The following is a 21,671-nucleotide window of genomic DNA, read 5'->3' as shown; positions in this document are numbered from 1 at the left end:
CCCCATAAGTGTAGTATAAGAAAAATACCAAAGTCACTCACTCAAAACCATGAGCACTATACGGTGTTGGCTTGTTTTTATTCTTCATGACAAAAGTGGATAGAAGGTCAATGAAAGGTCAACTTTGCATACACATAAAAAGTTGAGGACCTCAAATGTGTTATGTGGAGTGTGTGCTTGTCAACAATTTACACAGAATGCAGACCACATAAATACAGTTAAAATATTATACAAGAGTGGCAATTAAATTATACACACATCTGCACAGAGTGACTTAAATCAATTTACAACCTTCAGTGTGAAAATGACATTATGTTAAAGTATTTTCACTTTTTAGCCAGAGTGTGTGGACTTAACTTCAATAAATAAATGGAGGAGCTACCCTGACAGTCTACAATCTTTGATACATTAGGTCCAAATGTATTCAGAATATTAAAAGAAGGTTCAGTAGTTGTAACAGTTGTCTAAAATATCAAACAGCTAATTTTGATTCATTTAAGTTAATATTACTTAATTCTTAATGAGGTAACATGATTAATAAATACAAGGCATGCTAGCTAAAAAGTGAAAATATTTTACCAAAATGAGATATCACTTTTTTCAGTGCTAACACTGCTCAGTGAGTTTATTTAAAATAATTAAAACATAAAAAAAAAATACAACTACAGTGTTGAACTTTAGCCTCTATTTAGAAAATGTGATACTTTCTAAAACAGCAGACAAGACCAAAACCAAGGCACAAAAAACCAAAACCAAAACAAAACACCAGCTAACCAAAAATAAAAGCCCATCAGCAGGATGTGGCTTCTTCTAGTAAATTAGTAGGAGGGCAGTTGAGTTTTAGTAAGTGTCAACATTTTCTAGTATTAATTTCTCTGTTTTCAAACGGCTTTTCCCAAATGCGATCGAAAGGACCATGATTGGTCGCGTTAAGTCAGTTTAATACATTGTAAGTTGCCTTCAGTGAAAAAAGGTGAGGTTACAGTGCCAATGTCAACCTGTGCAATGCTGTCTTCAAATCCAAGTCCATACATCATACTGCTATTTAAGCAGTCCCTTTAGAGGTATTAAATGACACATGTACATTTACATGCTATTCTTCATTGCAACCCTTTAGCAAAGCAGTGTCATGTCTGAGTTCCCACACACTTTAAATGAAGCAGCTTTTTCAGATTTATTTATTCTTGATTCTAAGCCATAATGTGCAAATAGATGCAAACTTCAATGTAATGCTTTTTAAATGATCGGGTATCAGTATTTATTTCTACTTTCTATAAGCAGCAACCCCAGCAATACCTGGTATTAGCATTTCAAACTGAAAACAACACATGCTGTAGAGAAGCAGCCTGCTTGCTGTGGATGATGCTAGGTTATTACTATTCATTTATTTTGGTGGCACAAAAAGCATGATGACATTATGTTATGAAATACAAAACATGAATATTGTTGATTAGCTGTTCAAAGGAGCAAAGAGAAAGCAGATATCGAATGGGAAATGTTGTCACAGTAATGAAGAGAAATGAGCATGGAGGATTTTACTAACAAGGTTTAGGGGAAACCAGGCCACTTTGTTCTGATGATGTAAGACAGTGACTTCCAAAATCTTCTTATATTAAGAGATGCAAATAGCTGTTGTAAAATAGCTGCAGCCAGCCATTGGTAACGGAAAATGAGGCTAGGTTTCAAAACCCAAAGCCTAAAACAGTAGATTGTATACAGGCACTGTCCTGACTTGGTCTGCATAGTTTGCGAAGATGCACATTACAGATTTCCCAAATCATGCATCTCACCACTCAGTGTCTGAACTGAGGTGATGAATGTATGGCTGATATTTTCCATATGAAATGTCATGTTTATTGACCTCTCTTTAAAGGGTGTGCCTGAAATCTAAGAACCAGAAATGGCGTAATAGAAAGAGCATGTAACTGCACCACCAGTAAAAGGAAGAATCTCAAGACAACAATAAGCTCTACTTTTAAGGTAAGACTATTGGTAAGGCTGCAGTGTTCTATAAAAAACTACCTGGGAGAGCTACCACAGATCATCTAATGGTTTACCAACACTAAAAGACGCCAGATAGGCCTGACCATCAAGCCAGACTAAAGGCAAGAATGTAAGACATAGAGCCTTCAGAAAACAGATCATAGCCTTGAATCAAAGTCTGAGGACAGTAAATATTGTACAAGGAGAGTCTCTCATTCTGAAATAAATACTGCCAATGGTTCAGCACAACACAAAGCCTTGAACAGGACCAGATGGAAGTTGGAACCACTTTGGACAACACATGTAATGACTTCACAAAGAAATGAGCAGCACATTTGTCTCTTCATCCTTCTTCGGGCTGCATGCAGGCTTCTCCACTCCAAGCAGAGAAGACCAAAAGGGTGGGATGAGAGATTTATTTTTTTTTTTTAATACTTTTTTTTCAGTCCATGGTTCTGGTAGGTAGAGTGGGGAATGTAGCATCATATCTGGGATGGACAGGAGGAGGGAGCCAAGGAGTCAACATGAAGACAGGTCCTTATGGAGAAGAAGGGTTTTGGAGTAATGGAAGGAGTGTTTCAGCGCTACAAAGACAAGGTGAGACAGAGACAAAAAGGAAAAAAATATTTAGTTTGACTTAAGAACTTTAAAAAGTTTAGTGGAAAATGGTAAGGGTAAATTATAAGGATAAACAGATCAATACAACATAGAGCACAAAAGGTTAGCAATTTAGGGGTGATCAGTTAAAATAAGCAAAAATCTTAACCAAACTAAACACTAACCCTAAACTAAAGCTGTGCAAAAACAAGATTGTTCCTTGATAAAAGCAAGCACTGAGAAGGTATTTGATCAAAGTTGTTTGTTTGGTCTGTTATGCAAACAGCATAACAATTCACATGTTAGGAAATATGGAGATGGCGTCTTGGCACTGGAAGTACGCTTTCAATTTTGGAAAAGCCTTTTTAAAAACTGCTAAATTTGACAATGGCCATGTTGAAGCATGTGTTCTTTCAGTGCCCTCTAGTTCATTGATATCAATGATAGTTTATTAGTCTCTTATTTAAAACTTGTTATAGAGAAACACTATATGGACAAAAGAACTGGGCCCTGTAAACACTGGACCTATGGGAGCTGCTCAGTAATGGAAACCATTGGCATGATGATCCCAGTACACAGTTATTTTGCTGAGGTTAATGCCAGAGGAGGTTTGGAGCTCGTCAGTTACTGAGTCAACAGAGCATTGGTGACTTTTGTATGCTGTGTTGCTCAGCACTCAGTGACATCACCTTTACGTGGTCAGCCACTTTGTAACTGAGTTGCTTTGGTTCCCAAAAACTTCCACTTTGCAAAAATACCACTTACAGCTAATTGTGGAATATTTAGGAGAAAAAAAATTCCATGAACTCACTTGTTCCAACAGTAGCAACTCATTACAGTAACACAGTTTCTCAAATGTTTGAAAAGGCAGACTGCATGGCTGGGTTGGAATTTACACTCCTGTGGCAATGGGACTGAAAACACTGAATTCAGTGTGGTCCAATACTTTTGTCAATATAGTGTGTAAACCAGTTCGATAGCTTAGATCTGCTGGCTAATTTACGTTTATTTATTTATTTTTTTATCGTCTCCTTGATGATTTAGAGTGTGAGCTCCGAGCCCTAGAAGATGTAGCTTTATTACCAGAGCTCTTACTGGCATTAGTGTGCAATTCCTCTGTGTTTCTACTTGTAGATGTATATGATCTTTGTCTAGACTCTCTACAGATTCCGGTCATCCTTGTTCTACTTGCTGAATTGTTAACAGAGTGTGATGTGACTGCCTGGGCCCTTGATGGACTTGAATTGAACTGTGCAGAGTCTGACAGATACGTGTTATGGCATGCTGCTGCTGCTTGTACAGAATTAGACCTGCGACCTGACTGCTTTCTCCTCACAGAAACATCTGATTTAGGGTTTAGATCATGATTTTGTTGGCTTTCACCCCATGCTTCACTGGTGTTAGCATACACACACACCGTTTTAGAAGAGGTTAGTTTATCTGTAGAAGAAAACAAAGAAGACTTCAGTCTGGCAGAAGAGGCAGGTACAACGCGAGTTGTGATGAAAGTGTCCTGACGTGCAGGGACAGAAGCTCTCCGGACTGATGCTCCCTTTTTTGATTCACTCACATACATTTTAGAGCTTAAATCACTGTTCACAGAACTGGTGGAGCCTTTATAGGTCAGGGAAAAACCACGATTCAACTCTGTGTTACAAACATCACTGACACTATGACTTCTAATAAAGGTGGCATCTCTTTGGAGACCCTTGCTTCCGCGTGAGCGGCTGCTGGTTTGGCTGGAGTTGTCAGGATAAAGAGAAAGAGGGGTTCTTACAGGGCTTGTGTGGAGGCTTCTAGTTAGAGATCGCAGGTGGTGAGTAGCAGGAACGGGGCTAGACCGTGGACTGCTCCTCAATGGAGGCCGGGCGGGACTGCTTCTGGGGCTCCGAGGGGCACGGCCTGACTTGGTAGCAAGCTCTTTGGCCCGAGAGCGACGGGGGCTGCTGTTTAAGCTGTGTGGAGACATAGGGGCCTCCAGGTCCTCCAAACGTTGAGTAAGAGCCAGCTTCTGCTGGATGGCCATACGCAGGAGAGAATTCAGTGTCTTCTTCTCATCCTCAGCAGCAGCTAGCTGCCTCTGCATCTCATCCAGCTGGGTCACATACTGATCACACCTGAGAGATGCAACATGCAGCAAGAAATAAAGCCAGAGGCATAGAAATACATGCTTAACACGACTTATAGTGTGTTAAATGCAAACATCAAACACCAGCAGGGATTGTAACTGAAGATTATTGTTATTATTGGTTAATTTTACAGGCTAACAAATCATTAAAAATATCACAAGCTACCACAAGTTACAAAAGCAAAAATCTTTTCCCACAGATTATTTTTTGTAGTTAAAATAAATAAATTAACATTGATATCAAACTGAGATAAATAATGTTGGAAAAGCTTCAATTCATTCATTCAATGACAACCAGTAACGATGCTGACTGGAAAAAAAGTTGGATGCATGTGAAAATGTAAGTAAATGTAAGTAAAAAGTAAAAGTAAGTTTAAAATGAGTAATACACCCTTATTTTCATATACTGTAGAGATGCACTCATACTAGCTATCCACATGATGGCTCCACTGAACCTGATTCTAAGCAAATATCTTTTTATAAAGCTGTAATCTCTATCCTATTGGAACAGACAGTAGCAGCCCTTCATTACTGGCTCTTCTTCAATCCTTCTTAGGGATAACAACTGTCTGGAAAGGGCCTAGACGGTCTAATACATGGCCAAGAACCTTCTCAGGGCACTTTGGCAACACATAACACAATCACCAAAAACAGAAAAATAATCATTAGTGCACTCATACAAACCCCAAATAAAAACACCGCAAAGAAGAGGTTAGTGAGTCAAGTGTTATGATCCGTATATTTAACTCTTAACATCTTCCCCTTGATAGCATGGTGGTGTTTATAGACAAACCCATGTCCTACAAACGTTAAAAGTCTTTCTTAAAGGTGACCTTGCATGATCACACCCCCCCCTCCCCCCTCCCATCAGCACAGGGCAAAGCATGTGGTTTGTAATCTTCACGTGAACTAGTGGATTGTCCATAGGCGTAATAAGCATGGTAAGCTCATTACACGAGTGAAAGCAAAAGCTGTACCTCAGCAAGAGCACAACTAATAAGCCTTAAAACCACTAGTACAGAGCCCAATACAATCCAGTTTTAAGACATTTTAAAGCAGTTTTTTTTAAATGTTTTTTTCTTCTAACTTTATTAAATATATGATTGTGTTATATTTGTCCTCCCTGAGTCAGTAACATGTTTTGCTTCAAATCACATGAAATGAAAGCTTACCGGCTGGCGAACATGACTCGGAGAGAAGAGAAGGTGGCAGCGTCCTCCTTCAGGGCTTTGAGCTCATTTCGGAGCTTCATCATGGTCTCTGACACCATACTCTTCTCCGTCTCATACTTTGTTTTCAAATTGGATAAGGCCAACTCTGCAGTCTGCAATAACAAAAATATAATTTACTATCAAAATGGGGTTTTAAAAGCATATTATGATCTGTTGCTGGTATGAAAACACATTTAAAATTATGCACTTCTTTCAAAACTAGGAATTCTCTGGAGACACTTGCATGCGATAATAAATGCCGGCCAAGAATTCAGGGTCAAATTCTTTAGATTTGAGCAGCTTCAGTGACAGATCAACCGTTCGTGTCCTATGGGACTACAAAATTTCCTGTTAAACAGCAATCTCGGTCAGAGTTTTAAAGATCAATGAAAAGAAAAATCACTATTATGAAGAAGGCACAAAATCAATAATATGACTCTATAGTTTAAACACGCTGTATCTTAAGCAAATAGTTTGTGTCCTAAATCACGTTTGCCCCACTAATGGGATTGCTTTTTACTTATCTGTTGTCCAAATACAAATATCAGTGTAACAATCTCATGTGTAAATGGTTTGATTACATCAGAGGCACCAGTGGACAGCTAATGTCAACAGACTTGAGGAGGAAAACTACTGTCAGTGACCACTGGCCCATCATCAGATTACCTTAAGTGTGCGCGTGTGTGTATACAGGACTGACAGTTCAGGTAATGACAGAAACAGGTCATGCAATCCTGAACATAGCACAAAGGGAAGAGGGGAAGAGAGTTCAACCTCTCCTCTGATGTGCTATGTCACATCAGAGGAGAGGCTGATGTACTCAAGGTGCACAATCATGTGGGTCCAGGGGACTGTCTAGACAAGACATTGATGAGACAGGTCACCAATACTGCTTATGTGAGATTATGCATGGATAATACTCCTGCAAAGTGAGTTATATAACAAGCACGTTTGGCATCTCCAGTTGGACTGGTCAGTGCTTTCAGCAACATGCTCTCTCACTTGACCTAATTCTCAGTGAGCAGACAACTTCCTGAAGTACTTTTATATGGGGAAATGCACAACATCAATATAGTTACAGGATTATTTTATTATTGTTGGCTGTATCTGTCAATAGCAATTGTTTTTCCAACTTTTTTACTTACTCAACCTAACGGGAAGTGCTATGTCAAACTTTTTTTAATGTTATGTTTGCTTTAAATTTACTTGGAGTTGGCACCAAAGTAACAGACAAAAGTAAAAGCAATAGTTAGTGCGGCTGTGTGTTATTATAAACGAGGATAAAAATACTGCGCATGAACTTTGCAAAAAGCAGCTTGCACATCAAAGCTCAGCAATCAACTCAACACTGAAATCTTTTCACAGCAAACTTTTACTTTAAGTGTCATGTTTACTGTCACCAGCAACTTCAAAGTTGCTGGTGACAGTAAACACAAAACCAGCAGCTTTGTCATAATAAGAAAACGGTGTGTTAGAATGAATTTATTTTGTATAATCAATGATAGCAGGAATGTTTGTCTGGGTGCTTACTGATACTTAAGTGATGGTGTGTCTGGTACTGTTATTGGGATTTACTGCCAGTCTCCAGTACCAATCCCTGCTTATTATAATAAGGCTAAGCAGAATGCACTCAGTGGACTGTGGCCAGTTTTAGTTAATCTAAGGATTTGTTGAAAAGCAGATAAAATTTCACTCAAGATTTTCATTGGTTGACTAGAGGCCTATTAAGGGCTCCAACATACTTCTATGGTGATCCTACACATAATGTATTATTGCATTCCAGTTGAAGTCAGAAATCTGAATTCCTGAGTTCCCAGTCACAATTTTTCAAAGTCTGAGCATCCCCACCAAGCTTGACTGAACAATCCAAGATGACGGCAATAAATGTAAAGTTAAAAGGTAAAATTGTATAACTTGCAATTTGTTCTGTCACTGCTGTGTATTTATGACTTGCTAAAGAAGCCATATGCATAGCTCTGACACAGCGCAAAAAAAAAAAGTTAGTGATGCATGAATGACTCGATCTTGCTAAGAAGCAAAACAAATTCAGCAAAGCAATGAGAAACACTGAGTATTACTGGAACACACTTGACTAAGGAGTTACGTCATCCCCAGCTTTGACGTCTGACTTCTGAGATAAACAGAACACAGCATTAGGACAGCTGTGCAGACTAAGCCCTACATGTCGTAACTCTTTACTGTCACCAGGGGGCAGTGTCAGAAACAACTAAGTGAATTTATAAAATATAAAGAGTTGAAGCAAAACAAAGTGTTAAAAAAAACAACAAAAAGTGTCCACTGCAGCCACTGTCTCTGATTCTTGTGCTGAATTAGTTGATCACTAATTTTTTTTCCTCTCACACTTCTCTTGCTTGTGGCGAAAGCAACTCTCAGACAAATAACTAGCTGTACCATAAATTAACCCTAACAAGAGATGACAACTCTTTTATCTTATAACTTCTATCTAACACAGACTAATGGTTAAATATTAACAAAGGCAAGGTTAATTTTCAGACAATCTGTGTAAACCAAGGTAGCTATTCTCAAAATTATGTTCATATAAAAAAAAAACCCCACAAAAACAAAAAACAATGAAGCCTGCCTTCTATGAGTGAAAGTGGGAAATTATAGGAAAGCTTGATTTTAATGTCAAGCAGCAAAACTAAAAACACTGACCTTAGACACAAAAGAATTAAAGATCAAATGACATTAGTTGGCCTCAATTCTAAACAAGGCTCATTCCAAGAGACCTTTAAGCCCTTTTTCCTTTAGTACTTACTTGGATCGGCTCAACTTGGCTTGATTCGTTTTCATTACAATCGAGTACCACCTAATATGTGTGGGGTCATTATAGCAACATAGCCAAACGTCCTGTGATGCCACTGACTAACAAATTGGTGGCATGCAGTCTGTTGACGTCACATTTTAGAAATGCCTCGGATCGCTTGGAACCCCAGCCAAGTAGATAGTAAAAAAAGTCCCTGGAAACACTTACTATGACCTAATGGAAAACCCTAAAAACTGCATCAAGCCGTGCCAATCAACCCGAATAGGTACTAATGGAAAGGGGCCATTACTTATTCATAAATGGGACATACGACTTGTTTCGGACAGTGAATGAGCTATGGTGTATATTCAAGGTGCATTACAGGTGAGGTTAGTATAATTGTCAGTGGTGACGATCCTGCTAAATGAGTTTTTCCTCTGTTAAACAAATAAATTATTTAAGTTATTTTTTTAACATGTATCAACAACCTGACATACACAGGGAGGATGAGATGAAGGTAAAAAAAAGAAAGAAAATGCTTATACAAATGGCATTTGTATAGATTTAAAGACAAATAGTATTTCAATATTTGGCATGGTGTTTGTAAAAACACGTTTGTCAGAGTAACAGTGGTAAGTGTGGAAGTTATGCCCATGCTGTACATGAGAATAAACATGACTGGTGACATAACACCATCTACACATATATAAATGGGGCAGTAATTGTAAAGACTGTAGCAAAGGGCTGGTGCCAAACAGCCGATACACTCACAACTTCAGCTCCTTCTGAACTAACACTATACTTCCCTTCACTGAAGATCAAGACAAACATTACAACACAGATACTTGCTTACTGTGACCTACCTGTTTGTTAGCCTTGAGAACAGTCCTGAGGGTAGCAATCTGTTCTCTCTTGGTACTCAGAAGAGACTTGAGTTTTAACACTTCCTCCAAGAGGTTTTCATTGTCCCGCTCTGCCTCTCCACTGCTGCTTAGCCCTGAGTAGGGCACTGCACCCCTCTGACGACAAAGGTCCACTGCCACCTGAGAGAACAGAGACAGATATTTATAAAGGTTAGCACAGTTTTTCTGGCAAATAACATTTCTTATATAACGGGAACAACATTTTGATTAAAAAAATATCTTTATCACAAAATGATCACATTTCTTAACAATAACACTGAAGTGGCAGGAATAAATCTTCAAACATGTAAAAGAGGATTTATTTTTTGTTTGAGAATATGCACTTCTCTATTTAATAAACTTGTTACCACCCTGTCTTTTCTTTCAGTGTAATGGAGGTTACAGTTCTACTGTGACCCCTGATAAGCCGCTACATTCAAGCCCACGCACACACGTGCCACTGTAGCCCATGCCAGGCACTGGATTTGTGCAGACACGGGAGCAACTGAACTCTGTTAACAAGCTGAGCAGATTATTAGGTTCAGTGAAACATTTGTAAAGGAGTTAAGGATTTTACCCAGAATAAAAGTTTGTTTTTCAGCATTAGGGTTACAGCAAAAAAGTTTGAGAATTTGCACTGGTTACAAGTTTTAGTTCACAAAGAACTAAGTAGTGTTGGAATACTACATTAAAAAATGTCACAAGAACTGCACTTTTGTCTTACCCGAAGATGTTTTATCTGGCAACGGATGACTGCTACTAAGTTGCGAACATTGGAAGGGTCCCTGAAATCTAGGGTGGGGGATCCAGGGCAAGTAGGAGAGTCTCCACTGGTTCCAGCACTGTCAACTTCTCCCATAAACTGCAACGCTGCAGCTTTCGAAATGAACATGTCATTGGCTCGAGTCTTCTTTTGGACGCTGTGCTGGGAATAGAGGTGTGATCTTCTGGCGCTGCCTCCTGACCTGGCACCATCACGATAATAGTCCAGGGTGACCCGTTTGGGAGTTAAGTTGTTGCATACACAGATGTGGTGATACAGGTTGGACAGCTCCTCAGAGAAGGCCAGCAGCTCTTCCTGAGCAACACTTAAGTGCCCTTCAGAATCACTTGCCACTTTCCGTGTTGCTCCAATCTCCTTCTCCAGCTCACTGATGCGCTCTTGATCTTGCTTGCTGGACTTGATACACTGACGGATTTTGTCAGCCAGCTCCTGGGCCTCAGCCCTCCAACGCTCCTTCTCTTGCTTGTATCTCTGCTCCAGGGTGTTATAACGTGTTCCTGCCTGATACAGTTCATCTCGCAGCTTTAGAAGCTCTTCACTAGCCGCACGCATACGCGCTTCCAGCACCTCCTTGCTCTTGGTGTCTACCTCATAGTCAAATACAGCATTGCCACCATCTTTTTCTGTCTCATTATCTCCTTTGTCATCCGCCTCTTGGTTTTGTTGTCGACTACTCTGCACAGCTTCCAGCTGCTGGGTGAGAGAGCCAACCTTGTCTTCTTGCTGACTGAGTGCCTGTCTGGACATTACCAGCTGCATCTGCAGTTCCTCCACCTTGCTAGTCAGGCTGGACTTCTCTCGCTCTGCCTGGATGTACACACAAACATAACATGAGAAGTCTGTAATTATCAACATCAGTTCACAGAACAAGAACAATACTGAACGTTGATTAATTTCAAAACAAAAAGGGAGGCTATAAATGTCTGTGACACACATTTCTCCCCCACCACCTTTACTCATTATGAATTTTTAATGTCAAACAGCGACATCTGTTCGGTAGGAACTTTCAAACCCAGCCTCTTGATTTAAGTGCACCATGAATAATAGATTTACATTACATAGAGAGCAATGACAGCTCAAGACATTCTTCATTTTCTGAAGTACCCTTTGGTTTATGAAGCTTTATCAGGTGGGAGCTGGATAAATTGCTTGATGGAATACACAATATTAATGCTCCTCCTCCATCACAAAACGGATGTGGTCTAGAGCAGGAAGTGGCAGACACCCCTGCTAACAGCTTAGCACACAGACTAAATTGTATATCCTCCTTGCTTAGCACAAAAAAGGTGGTTGCACTTAAAGATAACCAAGCCAGATAACAGCTTTCTAGTTTACATATCTACAGTAAATTAACCGTCTAAACCTTTTAAAGGTTTTTAAATTCATATATAAAAGGTCATAAGAAAGCAACACAGGGTAAATGCTTAAGTAATTATCAACTTATTGTGTGTTATTTTTCTTAACTCTGTTAAGACAGTTAATGGGCACCCAGGCATCTGAGAAACAATGATACCCTAAACCCTATTTCTACTTTTAGTGATATTTGAAACTGACTGTGATGGCTATAGTATTACCACACTAAACTAATGATACTTCTATATCCAAACTTTTGCAAATCCTCTTGTTACCTCTGTACACAATCCATAAAACGACTTCATTCTCTTAATAACATGTAGGATTGGAGTTGCTTTTTTAGTTCCTTTTAATCATTTGTCCTCGGTGCGATACCACAAAGAAGCATTTGAAAGAAAGGTAAGTGTTTTTCTGTTGCTCACCTGTAGGAGCTGCTGCTTTAGTTTCTGACTGTCTGAAAAGTGTAGCTCACTCAGCAGGTCTGCGACCAGTCCAGAAGCAGGAGCACGAAGTACATCACTGTGTCGTGGGGTGGAGTAGCGATGGATGAGGCCGTTACTTTTGGAGCCACCCAAGTGAGGAGGGTTAGCAGAACTGGAAGAAGATCCAGGACCGTTATTAAAACCGCTGTCCTGATTCTCATCCCCATCCTCCCCTTCACCCTCTCCACCCTGGCCCTCTTCCTGGCTGTCATCCAGCTGCTCCAAGTGGAGCTCCAGGTTCCCCACAGAATCAAAGGGGTTAAGGGTCAAGGCAGAGAGCTCCCGCCGCAGACTGTTTTTCTGCTCCCTTTCCTCCTTCAGTGCTTCAAGGGCCTCATCCAGCTGCCTCTCTGCAATCTCCCTCAGTCTTGCAGCTTCCTCCAGCTGTCCTCGCAGTTCCTCCTGCTCCTCGTTCTTTTGGGTCAGCTCCAGCTTAATTGATTCAAACTCAACCTGAAATAAGATTAGAAGCAGGACAAGAAGACTTTCTTTGTTACTTTATTCAGCTCATTTAGTATGAATGCAAATTCTATCCCTAGCATGCAAATACACTTATCACTGCATTTAGCAAAGTTACACTCACAACCAGACAGCTTCAGTAGGCAAATGAAAACTACGCTGTTTGACTTCATAGTCACCCAAACCAATAATTTTATTATTGCTATAGCATAAATGAACAGTCAAAATAAGGTGGATAAAAATGTATCCATTTAGGAATTCTAATAACAATGTTTGCTGGGCTCTTGCTAGAAACACAGTAGCTTTTAGAAGCCTAACTTAAGCTTTACATAAAGGACACATAAAATAATGCATGCTTCTTATAAATAGCTATAATATAACATTGAAATTGTCGTTCTATGATTGACAGGCTAAAGACCAGTTATCTGTACGGTCATGGACAATTTTTAGTCTGGCCTGGATATCATTTTAGGTTATTGAGAAATTCTGGTCTGCCAGGTTGTAGCTGTGGTCTCAACAGCAACTGCAGGTTAAAAACTTGCTAACACAGAATGCAACAAAATGAAAGAAAAAAAGGAAAGTTTATACTGAGGGCAGACAATTTCAACCAAAGCAAGAAACTGGACAGCTTCTGCTTTTACCAAGTGTAAAGAAAGGCCAGTGTATCTTTCTCAAGAGACATTTTATGTTTTCAAAAAACATAATTTGCAGCATTTGGAGGACCTCCTTAATCCCACTGACACGTCTTCCGAGGAGGAAGCAGAGTCTGGGGATGAGCGGGATGACCCGCCAATTTCCGGGGCCGAGGTCACTGAGGCAGTTAAACAACTCCTTGGTGGCAGAGCCCCTGGTGTGGATGAGGTCCGCCCTGAGTTCCTGAAGGCTCTGGATGTTGTAGGACTGTCCTGTTGACACGCCTCTACAATGTTGCGTGGAGATCAGGGGCAGTACCCCTGGACTGGCAGACCGGGGTGGTGGTCCCCATCTTTAAGAAGGGGGACCGGAGGGTGTGTTCCAACTACAGGGGGATCACACTCCTCAGCCTCCCTGGGAAAGTCTATGCCAGGGTGCTGGAAAGGAGAGTTCGTCCGCTAGTCAAACCTCAGATACAGGAGGAACAATGCGGTTTTCGTCCTGGTCGCAGAATACTGGACCAGCTATTTATCCTCTCAAGGATACTTGAGGGCGCATGGGAGTTTGCCCAACCAGTCTACATGTGTTTTGTGGACTTGGAGAAGGCATTCGACCGTGTCTCTCGGGGTGTCCTGTGGGAGGTGCTGCGGGAGTATGGGGTATCTGGCCCATTGCTATGGGCCATTCGATCCCTATACAACCGTTGCAAGAGCTTGGTCCGCATTGCCGGCAATAAGTCGGACTCGTTCCCGGTGGATGATGGGCTCCGCCAGGGCTGCCCTTTGTCACCGATTCTGTTCATAATTTTTATGGACAGGATTTCTAGGCGCAGCCAAGTGGCGGAGGGCTTTCACTTCGGTGGCCTCAGAATCTCATCTCTGCTTTTCACGGATGATGTGGTTCTGTTGGCTTCATCGGGTGGTGGCCTCCAGCTCGCACTGGAGCGGTTCGCAGCCGAGTGTGAAACAGCGGGAATGAGGATCAGCACCTCCAAATCTGAGGCCATGGTTCTCAGCTAGAAAAGGGTGGAGTGCCCACTCCAGGTCGGGGATGAGTTCCTGCCCCAAGTGGAGGAGTTCAAGTATCTCGGGGTCTTGTTCGCGAGTGATGGGAGAAGGGAGCCGGAGATCGATTGGTGCTGCGGCTGCAGCGATGCGGACGCCGCACAGGTCCGTCGTGGTGAAGAGGGAGCTGAGTGTAAAAGCGAAGCTCTCAATTTACCGGTCGATCTACGTCCCTACCCTCACCTATGGCCACGAGTTGTGGGTAGTGACCGAAAGAACGAGATCGCGGATACAACCGGCAGAAATGAGCTTCCTCCAAAGGGTGGCTGGCCTCTCCCTTAGAGATAGGGTGAGAAGTTCAGCCATCTGGGAGGGGCTCAGAGTAGAGCCGCTGCTCCTCCACATTGAAAGGAGCCAGCTGAGGTGGTTCGGGCATCTGACAAGGATGCCTCCTGGGCGAGGTGTTCCGGGCATGTCCCACCGGGAGGAGGCCCCGGGGCAGACCCAGGACACGCTGGAGAGATTATATCTCTTGGCTGACCTGGGAACGCCTTGGTGTTCCCCCGGATAAGCTGGAGGAGGTGGCTGGGGAGAGGGAGGTCTGGGCTTCTCTGCTTAGGCTGCTGCCCCCACGACCCGGCCCCGGATAAAGCGGAAGAAGATGGATGGATGCACTAATGTTTGAATTATTAAATTATTAAAATCCAAGCTAACACTAGTTCTCAAGTTCAGGCTGTTAAAAAAGGTACTTATTTGGCTATATGGTAGCTTACTACAATAGTAAGACTAATAATTGGCTAGCTTTTATGTGGACCACATTATGTGTGAAAAGGCCAAATGAGACATACATTTTGGACTCAAAGCATGTCTATCTGTCCCTTCATGTGATTTTCATTTTCCAGTGTCCCTTAAATGAAAATGAATGTAGTTTCATTTAAAAATTATATTCCAGACAGCTAGAGATAGAGATGACAAAATATTTTCTTTCAAAGTCAACTCACAGGTCACATACATTTTTCCCAAATTTAGTACTGACAGAGATGTGTATGCACATCAAGCAGACTTGGAATAACTGCTTAATACAACAACCAACATGAAAAGTTTACATATAAGAAGTACAGTTTCTGTGGAGCATTTTTCCAAAGCTGTGCTTATATTTACAAAATATTCTCACATAAAATTATTAAAACAAAAATATCTTAATTCTCAGAGTACACAATGTCCTCTAGAATGTGAAAAAATAAATAAAAAACACAACATCCCGAAATATCTTGAGAAACATGAAATAGTTACACTGAAACATGGTTGCCATGGTGCAACACACAGCTATAATTATACACTTTCAATCACACTGCATTACAAATGTTAAACTGGCTTTGGTATTCGGCTTTCAGTGGAACCAGGTTTAATGGGAATATACTGTCTAATGAAAAACACAGGTAGTCATGAGATCAATAGCATGTCCTCTGCTGTGGGAGCTGCTTCATTTGGTGAAAAGAACAACACTATTCACCCAGCAACTAGACTGTCCAGTCTGTTCACCAGCAGCTTTTTTGTTACGGTCCTTTGAAGTTTTGACAACAAACATGTTGTGTGGTATACTGTATTTTTTACCTTCCTCCTCATGTGTGAAGGTGGAGGAACAAAAACCTTACTGAATTATTTCTCTTCATTTCTCCATACAGTTGGAGATTAGGGTTATTGATAGAGGAGAGAGATAGGCAGAGCAAGCGAGCTCTGGCTTTGGGCATTATCAGGTTTACCTAAAACCCTCCTAGTTACCCCACCACACTAGTCTACTTCAGGTAATTCAGAAACTCTGTGGCAAAGGTAACCTGCTTTTCTGTGTCACCATGCTCTCTGGCCCTAGAAATTCCGAACACCTACTGTTTCACACATCCATGTCTCCTCGTCAGCCCCTTCCTGCCCCTTGCCAATTTAAAAAAAAAAAAAAAATGTTTCAAATTTATGCAGCAGATGGGACTCAGGGGATATAGAGTGGAGATGGGGGGTTGTTTATTGATTTATTTCATATTCTTTCAATAATAAAATCAATAAATATAATGTTATACAAAAATGATTGTGTGAAGGAAGGTGACAACTGACCTGGTTTTCCTTAAGCACAGACACCTGCTTTTGCAGAGATATGTTCTCTTCCTCTAGCTCCCCATTGTCTTGCAACTGGCGCAGCTCACGCACTTTATATTCCTTTATTTCATCCCTCAGGTGGCCTTTCTCTGCCTCAAGACACTCACACTCCTGTGGAAGAAAATCCAGAGTAAAATCAGTACAAAGCACAGCTTAACATGCTTAACTGTCAATTACATATCATATACAGTTAGTTCTAGGCTAGAGAACTAATATTTTCTCTATAGGGATTTAATTTTTATTTGTATTTATCACGAGAAGAGGGAGTACTGAATGAGTACACCATACCTTCTTCAGCTGGGTGGAGAGCACCCCAAGTCTATCAATCTCTGCGTGGGCATTGCCCAGAGCAAGGCGTGCTTGCTTCAGCTCTGTCTGAACTTCCTCTATGCGCGTTGCCATGGCAGCCTCTTTACTGGCAGTCTCCTGTAGCAGGCTCTCCTCCCGGCACTCTCCATCAGCAGCTGCACGTTTCTGGCTGCTCACAGAATCTGCAAATGCCTTTACACAAACAAAAACTGATAAGGACAGCTCTAAAACACTATTTGACACACTATTGTGTTACACATTGGGGGAAAAAAATAACATTTGACCCATATCATTATAAAGATAAGAAACGTAAACAATGTAAACAAAGGAGAGGAAATTGCACTTCCCTGTCAGTTTTCAGTGGACATTAATCACCTGAGACCTGACTGCAATGAGGAAATAGCTGATATGGTTCTGTAACCTTAGACCTTAACAGCAATTTCCACATCATTTTTGCAGTTCTGTTTGTCTTGCCAATATTATACTATGACCCTAATACATTACAGTTATCTAGCAATAACATGCATTTTTTCACAGCGTGACACAACCACAGACCTTGACAGACACTGTGCACCAATAAGTGCTAATGAAAGAAAGATCGCATAAGGGTTTTAATGAAACAAACAAGCTACTAAACATGCCTAAATGAACACTAATAATATGGTTACATAATGACCAGCACAGGAGTTCAACCCTGCCAAAACCTAAATGGGTAAATAGCCAAAAAGAGGTTTACACTGATTTTAAAAATAGCTGAAATCAGAAACAGTACAGCACTTAAATTTATATGGCATTATAAAGCATCCCAGCTGACCACTTTTACTGTTATTCTTACAGATGAATTGATTAATATCAGTAACTACCCGTAAGAAGGATTTTTTTTTTTTTTAATTTTTCCCCTTTTAATTTGAACAGGCAGATGGAATAACTGCAAAATCAGAAATTTGCCCACATGACCGGACTTAGTTTTATAGGATTAGTTTCTTACATAAATCAGTATTTAAAAGCCTGTTCCAGTAATACCAAATACCTTTGTGGGTCTATAAGTATTTGTGACAAAATTTACAGTAGGAAACACTTGTTAAAACATTCTTAATATGCTAATTATTCTTCAGTTTTTTGTATGGAAACAACACTGCATTAATCAGTTATTTTAGCAGAAATTCAGTGGTAATATGAAAACGGAGTCTAATATAGTTTTTATACCTTTAAAATTGAGATTCAAACGATCTAGTAAATATGGTCAAGTCAGTATTACTGTACAATGGTTATTTACTTAAAAAAAACAAAAAAAAAACAACAACGGTGGAAAGTTCATTGTTTATAATATGAAAAGCCTATGCATTATTTCAATGCATCTATGAAAGGCATGGTTTATACACAATCTGAGCTTTGCTGTATTGGCCTGATCTTTTTATCTTGAATATCCTGCTCTGACCTTATTAAATCCTTAATGCTTTAACATAACAAATCAAAATCAGCTAAATATAGACATCCAAACATATGTTAATAGCGACATGCTGACTAACTGGATGCAAAAACGTCATAATCAGTTAACACTCTTCTCCTGCCAATGTCAAATGACATGTGAGGCAAACCTGACTCAACATGTGATCACAAGACAAGACATTCAAAGTATAATATTAGGTCACAACTGTAACAGAGCTGTTATTGTTTTATCAGAAAGTGAGAGCTACAAAAAGACAATGATGGGATGAACAGGCAAATTCATGACTTAGTCCACTGGCACGTAGTGCTGGGCGATATGACGATATATATCGTGTGGACGATAGAAAAGTGTCTATCGTGCCATTTGTCTTCTATCGTTTCTAACCCTAATTTTATAAATTATTACATAAAATATATCATTAACCCTTTACAACCGGTCAGAGCAGGCACACTCCGTTTTGCCTAACTATTTTTAAATCCCTGTAGAACTGGAACCACGTAAGGTAGCGCAATAATTGTTTTTGCATATGAAACTGTAGGAGTTGTACTTACATCTTATTCCATTAGCTTGCCCTAGGTCACGGTTTCCTTCCACATATAGCTTTGCAAAAATTGCATAAAAAGCACTTCCAGCAACAAAAACATAATATTCCAGAAACAGGCTTTGCCGATCCGATCAGCTGTTCATAACACTTCCTACGTTGGAATATAAGTCAGCGCGAACTATCGCATGTCCGCCATTACCTGTCCAAAACCGGAAGTGACGTCATTTTCGCGGAAAATTTAGTTTTTTACCTTCAAAGCCTATGTTGGTGTTTTTAAAAATCATGTTTGACTTTATGCTTTTCTGTATCCTTTCTGGGATGCTTAGAAGTCAAATTACACTGTTGGAAATAGTTTATTTTGATGCACATGCTGTTTTTTTGCACATTTGCATTATAATATTTATTTTCATTTTTCCTGTAGTATATTAAAATTAGTGTATCTCAAACATAAAACTATGAAGACACTCAAAATAAATTTCTTGTGGTTGGAAACTATTTTGTGCAACTTTTTTGTATTTACAGTTTTGAGGGATAAGCCTCTTAAATTTCTCTAACTAGAAATATATGTAAAAAACAAAACAAAAACGATTTTCAATTTTTTTGTAGTTTATTGCACTTTTTTGCAATTTATGTAGTTTCTATGGACTTAATGCATACATATTATTAAACTTTGGGCCATAACGGTTGTATTGATGTATAGCAACTTGAAATGCTCCCACAAATGGCACTACAGCATGTAAAATGTAAACATAAGCTATGGTGGACTTGGTTCTATGGTTGGTCTTAAAGGGTTAAATAGCCTGTGGCAAATATATTAGTGTTGTCTTCTCACTATACATACTCTGAACTTTATGCAAGAGAAAATAAAGTATAAAAAAATGATATTTTTCGCAAAGAAACTCTCGCTTGTGGTTTTGCGACATGGTGCTGCTTTAAGTGCACCCGGATTTGCGACATGCTTTACGGTAACTCAAAACAAAGACTGCACCCTCTCCACTCGCTGTTTACAGACTGCATACTTTCCAGATGACCACAGGTCAGGTGGTATATCGTGATATATATCGTTATCGTGATATAAAAGAATTCATATCGTGATAAATATTTTTTCCATATCGCCCAGCACTACTGGCACGTGTAAAAAAAAAACCCTCAACAATGGTATCTTTATAGGACTGCTAGACCGCAAGGCAGTTCCTCTACTATGAAAGATAAAATGAAAAGAATTAGAGAGATTGTGCTTATATATAATAGCAGCAATTATGGTGTTGATGGCATTTAAATGATGCCTACCAATAATGTAAACACGTTAAACCTGATAATTATAAAATACAATTTTTGTATGGTGTTTATTGTGTCATGATTTTAATACCCTGCAAAAAATACAAGAGTTCTGTTTATTAGACCATTACTGTGAAAGCTTACAACAGGAAATGTATTTCATTGCGCACATGTTATTATATAAACAAAAGATCACACAGCAAGTATGTGATATAGGAAAACTGTACCTGGAAACCAGGGGAATGATGACCTCACAAGCCTACAAGGTAAATATGGTAAATGGACTGGTGTTTGTATAGCGCTTTTCCCAATCACACAAGCACTTTCTTCTATGCTTTTCCTATGTAAGTGCTTTCTATCTAACGTTCACACAGATTCATACTCCGATGAATGCATCAGAGAGTGAGTTGGAGTTAGTATCTTGCCCAAGGATATTTGGCATGCAGACTAGAGAAGATGAGGATCGAACCACCAACCTTCCAATTAGTACGTGACCTGCTCTACATCCTGACCTACAGCCACCCCAAATATATAAATAAACAATCTAAAAAAATAGCATATGCCTTAGGTGCTCCTACCTCTTTGAGCTGTTGTAGCTCCAGTTTGAGAGATTCATGCTCTTCTTCCAGCTGTGTGTGTTTCATCTTGAGGGCAGCACTTTCCTCCAGCACCACCAGACCGTAGCGGGCTGCCTGTAGCTTTTCCTCTGTGGCCTCTTGAAGCTCGAGAGTCAGCCGCATCACTTCAGCCTTCAAATCCCTGCTCCCCATCTCCGCTTCCTCTTCTCCCTCGGCCACTGCATCTGCTGGGTCTGCACCCGCCTCCAGCATCCTTACTTAGTCTCCTGCTTGTCTGCAAATGTTTTACTGAGACAATTGCCTCCTTCACTCCTCTGCTTTCATTACGCCACACCACTACGGCAAAAGACAAAGAACGTGGTTACATAAAATACTTGGAGATAGAGGTTTTTGTATAAATTGTAGTGTGACACTAATGGAGTAAACTGTAAGGTTTAACTTTGGGATTAGTTTAATGGGATAAAAGTTTTACTAAAGCTTTAAAGACCAGGAGAAAAATCTAAGAGATTAAATTAAGATCTAGTGCTGAAAGGGCCGCATTATCAGCTAGAGTGCTTTCTGATTTTTATTTTATTTTTTTGCATGATTGTCACACGTGATGTTTCAGATCATCAGTTTCTAATATTAAGAAAGATAACACAATAAAAATAAAATGCAGTTTGTTAATGCTGATTTCATTTAGTAAGGGAAAAGCTCCTGGCCCAATGTGTAACGTAACAGCCCCTTTTGGTAAATCATATGTATTATTATTAAAATAATAATACATAAAATAATCACTTGAACAGAACATGTCTGACAAAGTGAATTAAGAAAAGAGATCTGGTGAACCTTCCCCCAGGAGTGGTCATCCTACCAAAATTACTCCAAGAGTGGGCGCAGTTTTCAACAATAAGAAAGAGGCTGGGCAAAACTGGCATCCACAGGAGGGTTCCAGGATAAAAAAAACATCACTGACTAAAAAGAACACAAAGGTTCATTTTCAATTTGATCGAACCATGAATTCTGCTACCACAAAATTCTGAAGGAGACTATCTGACCATTAGTTCATAATAGTCCACTTC

The 21,671-nt window shown here is 40.0% G+C and overlaps 1 protein-coding gene across 2 annotated transcripts in view; it reads right to left on the bottom strand.

Annotated features, from left to right (window-relative positions):
• Positions 1–624: 624 nt before the first annotated feature.
• The window catches only part of zgc:162200 (uncharacterized protein LOC558638 homolog), a 22,657-nt gene continuing 1,610 nt past the window's right edge, over positions 625–21,671 (bottom strand). For both annotated transcript variants that reach the window (XM_063463191.1, XM_063463192.1), the window contains exons 2-10: positions 20,611–20,946; positions 16,740–16,952; positions 16,410–16,562; positions 12,148–12,660; positions 10,313–11,179; positions 9,550–9,729; positions 5,881–6,032; positions 4,358–4,697; positions 625–2,567 (exon numbers count right to left, since the gene is read on the bottom strand). In XM_063463191.1, the coding sequence (XP_063319261.1) occupies positions 2,562–2,567; positions 4,358–4,697; positions 5,881–6,032; positions 9,550–9,729; positions 10,313–11,179; positions 12,148–12,660; positions 16,410–16,562; positions 16,740–16,952; positions 20,611–20,862 (2,676 nt within the window). In that variant the 5' untranslated portion in view covers positions 20,863–20,946 and the 3' untranslated portion in view covers positions 625–2,561. The remainder of the gene's footprint in view (positions 2,568–4,357; positions 4,698–5,880; positions 6,033–9,549; positions 9,730–10,312; positions 11,180–12,147; positions 12,661–16,409; positions 16,563–16,739; positions 16,953–20,610; positions 20,947–21,671) is intronic.

The sequence above is a fragment of the Pelmatolapia mariae genome, linkage group LG20 (assembly GCF_036321145.2).
Source record: "Pelmatolapia mariae isolate MD_Pm_ZW linkage group LG20, Pm_UMD_F_2, whole genome shotgun sequence".
NCBI classification, from domain to species: domain Eukaryota; kingdom Metazoa; phylum Chordata; class Actinopteri; order Cichliformes; family Cichlidae; genus Pelmatolapia; species Pelmatolapia mariae.
This window is presented reverse-complemented; position numbering and strand designations above follow the sequence as displayed.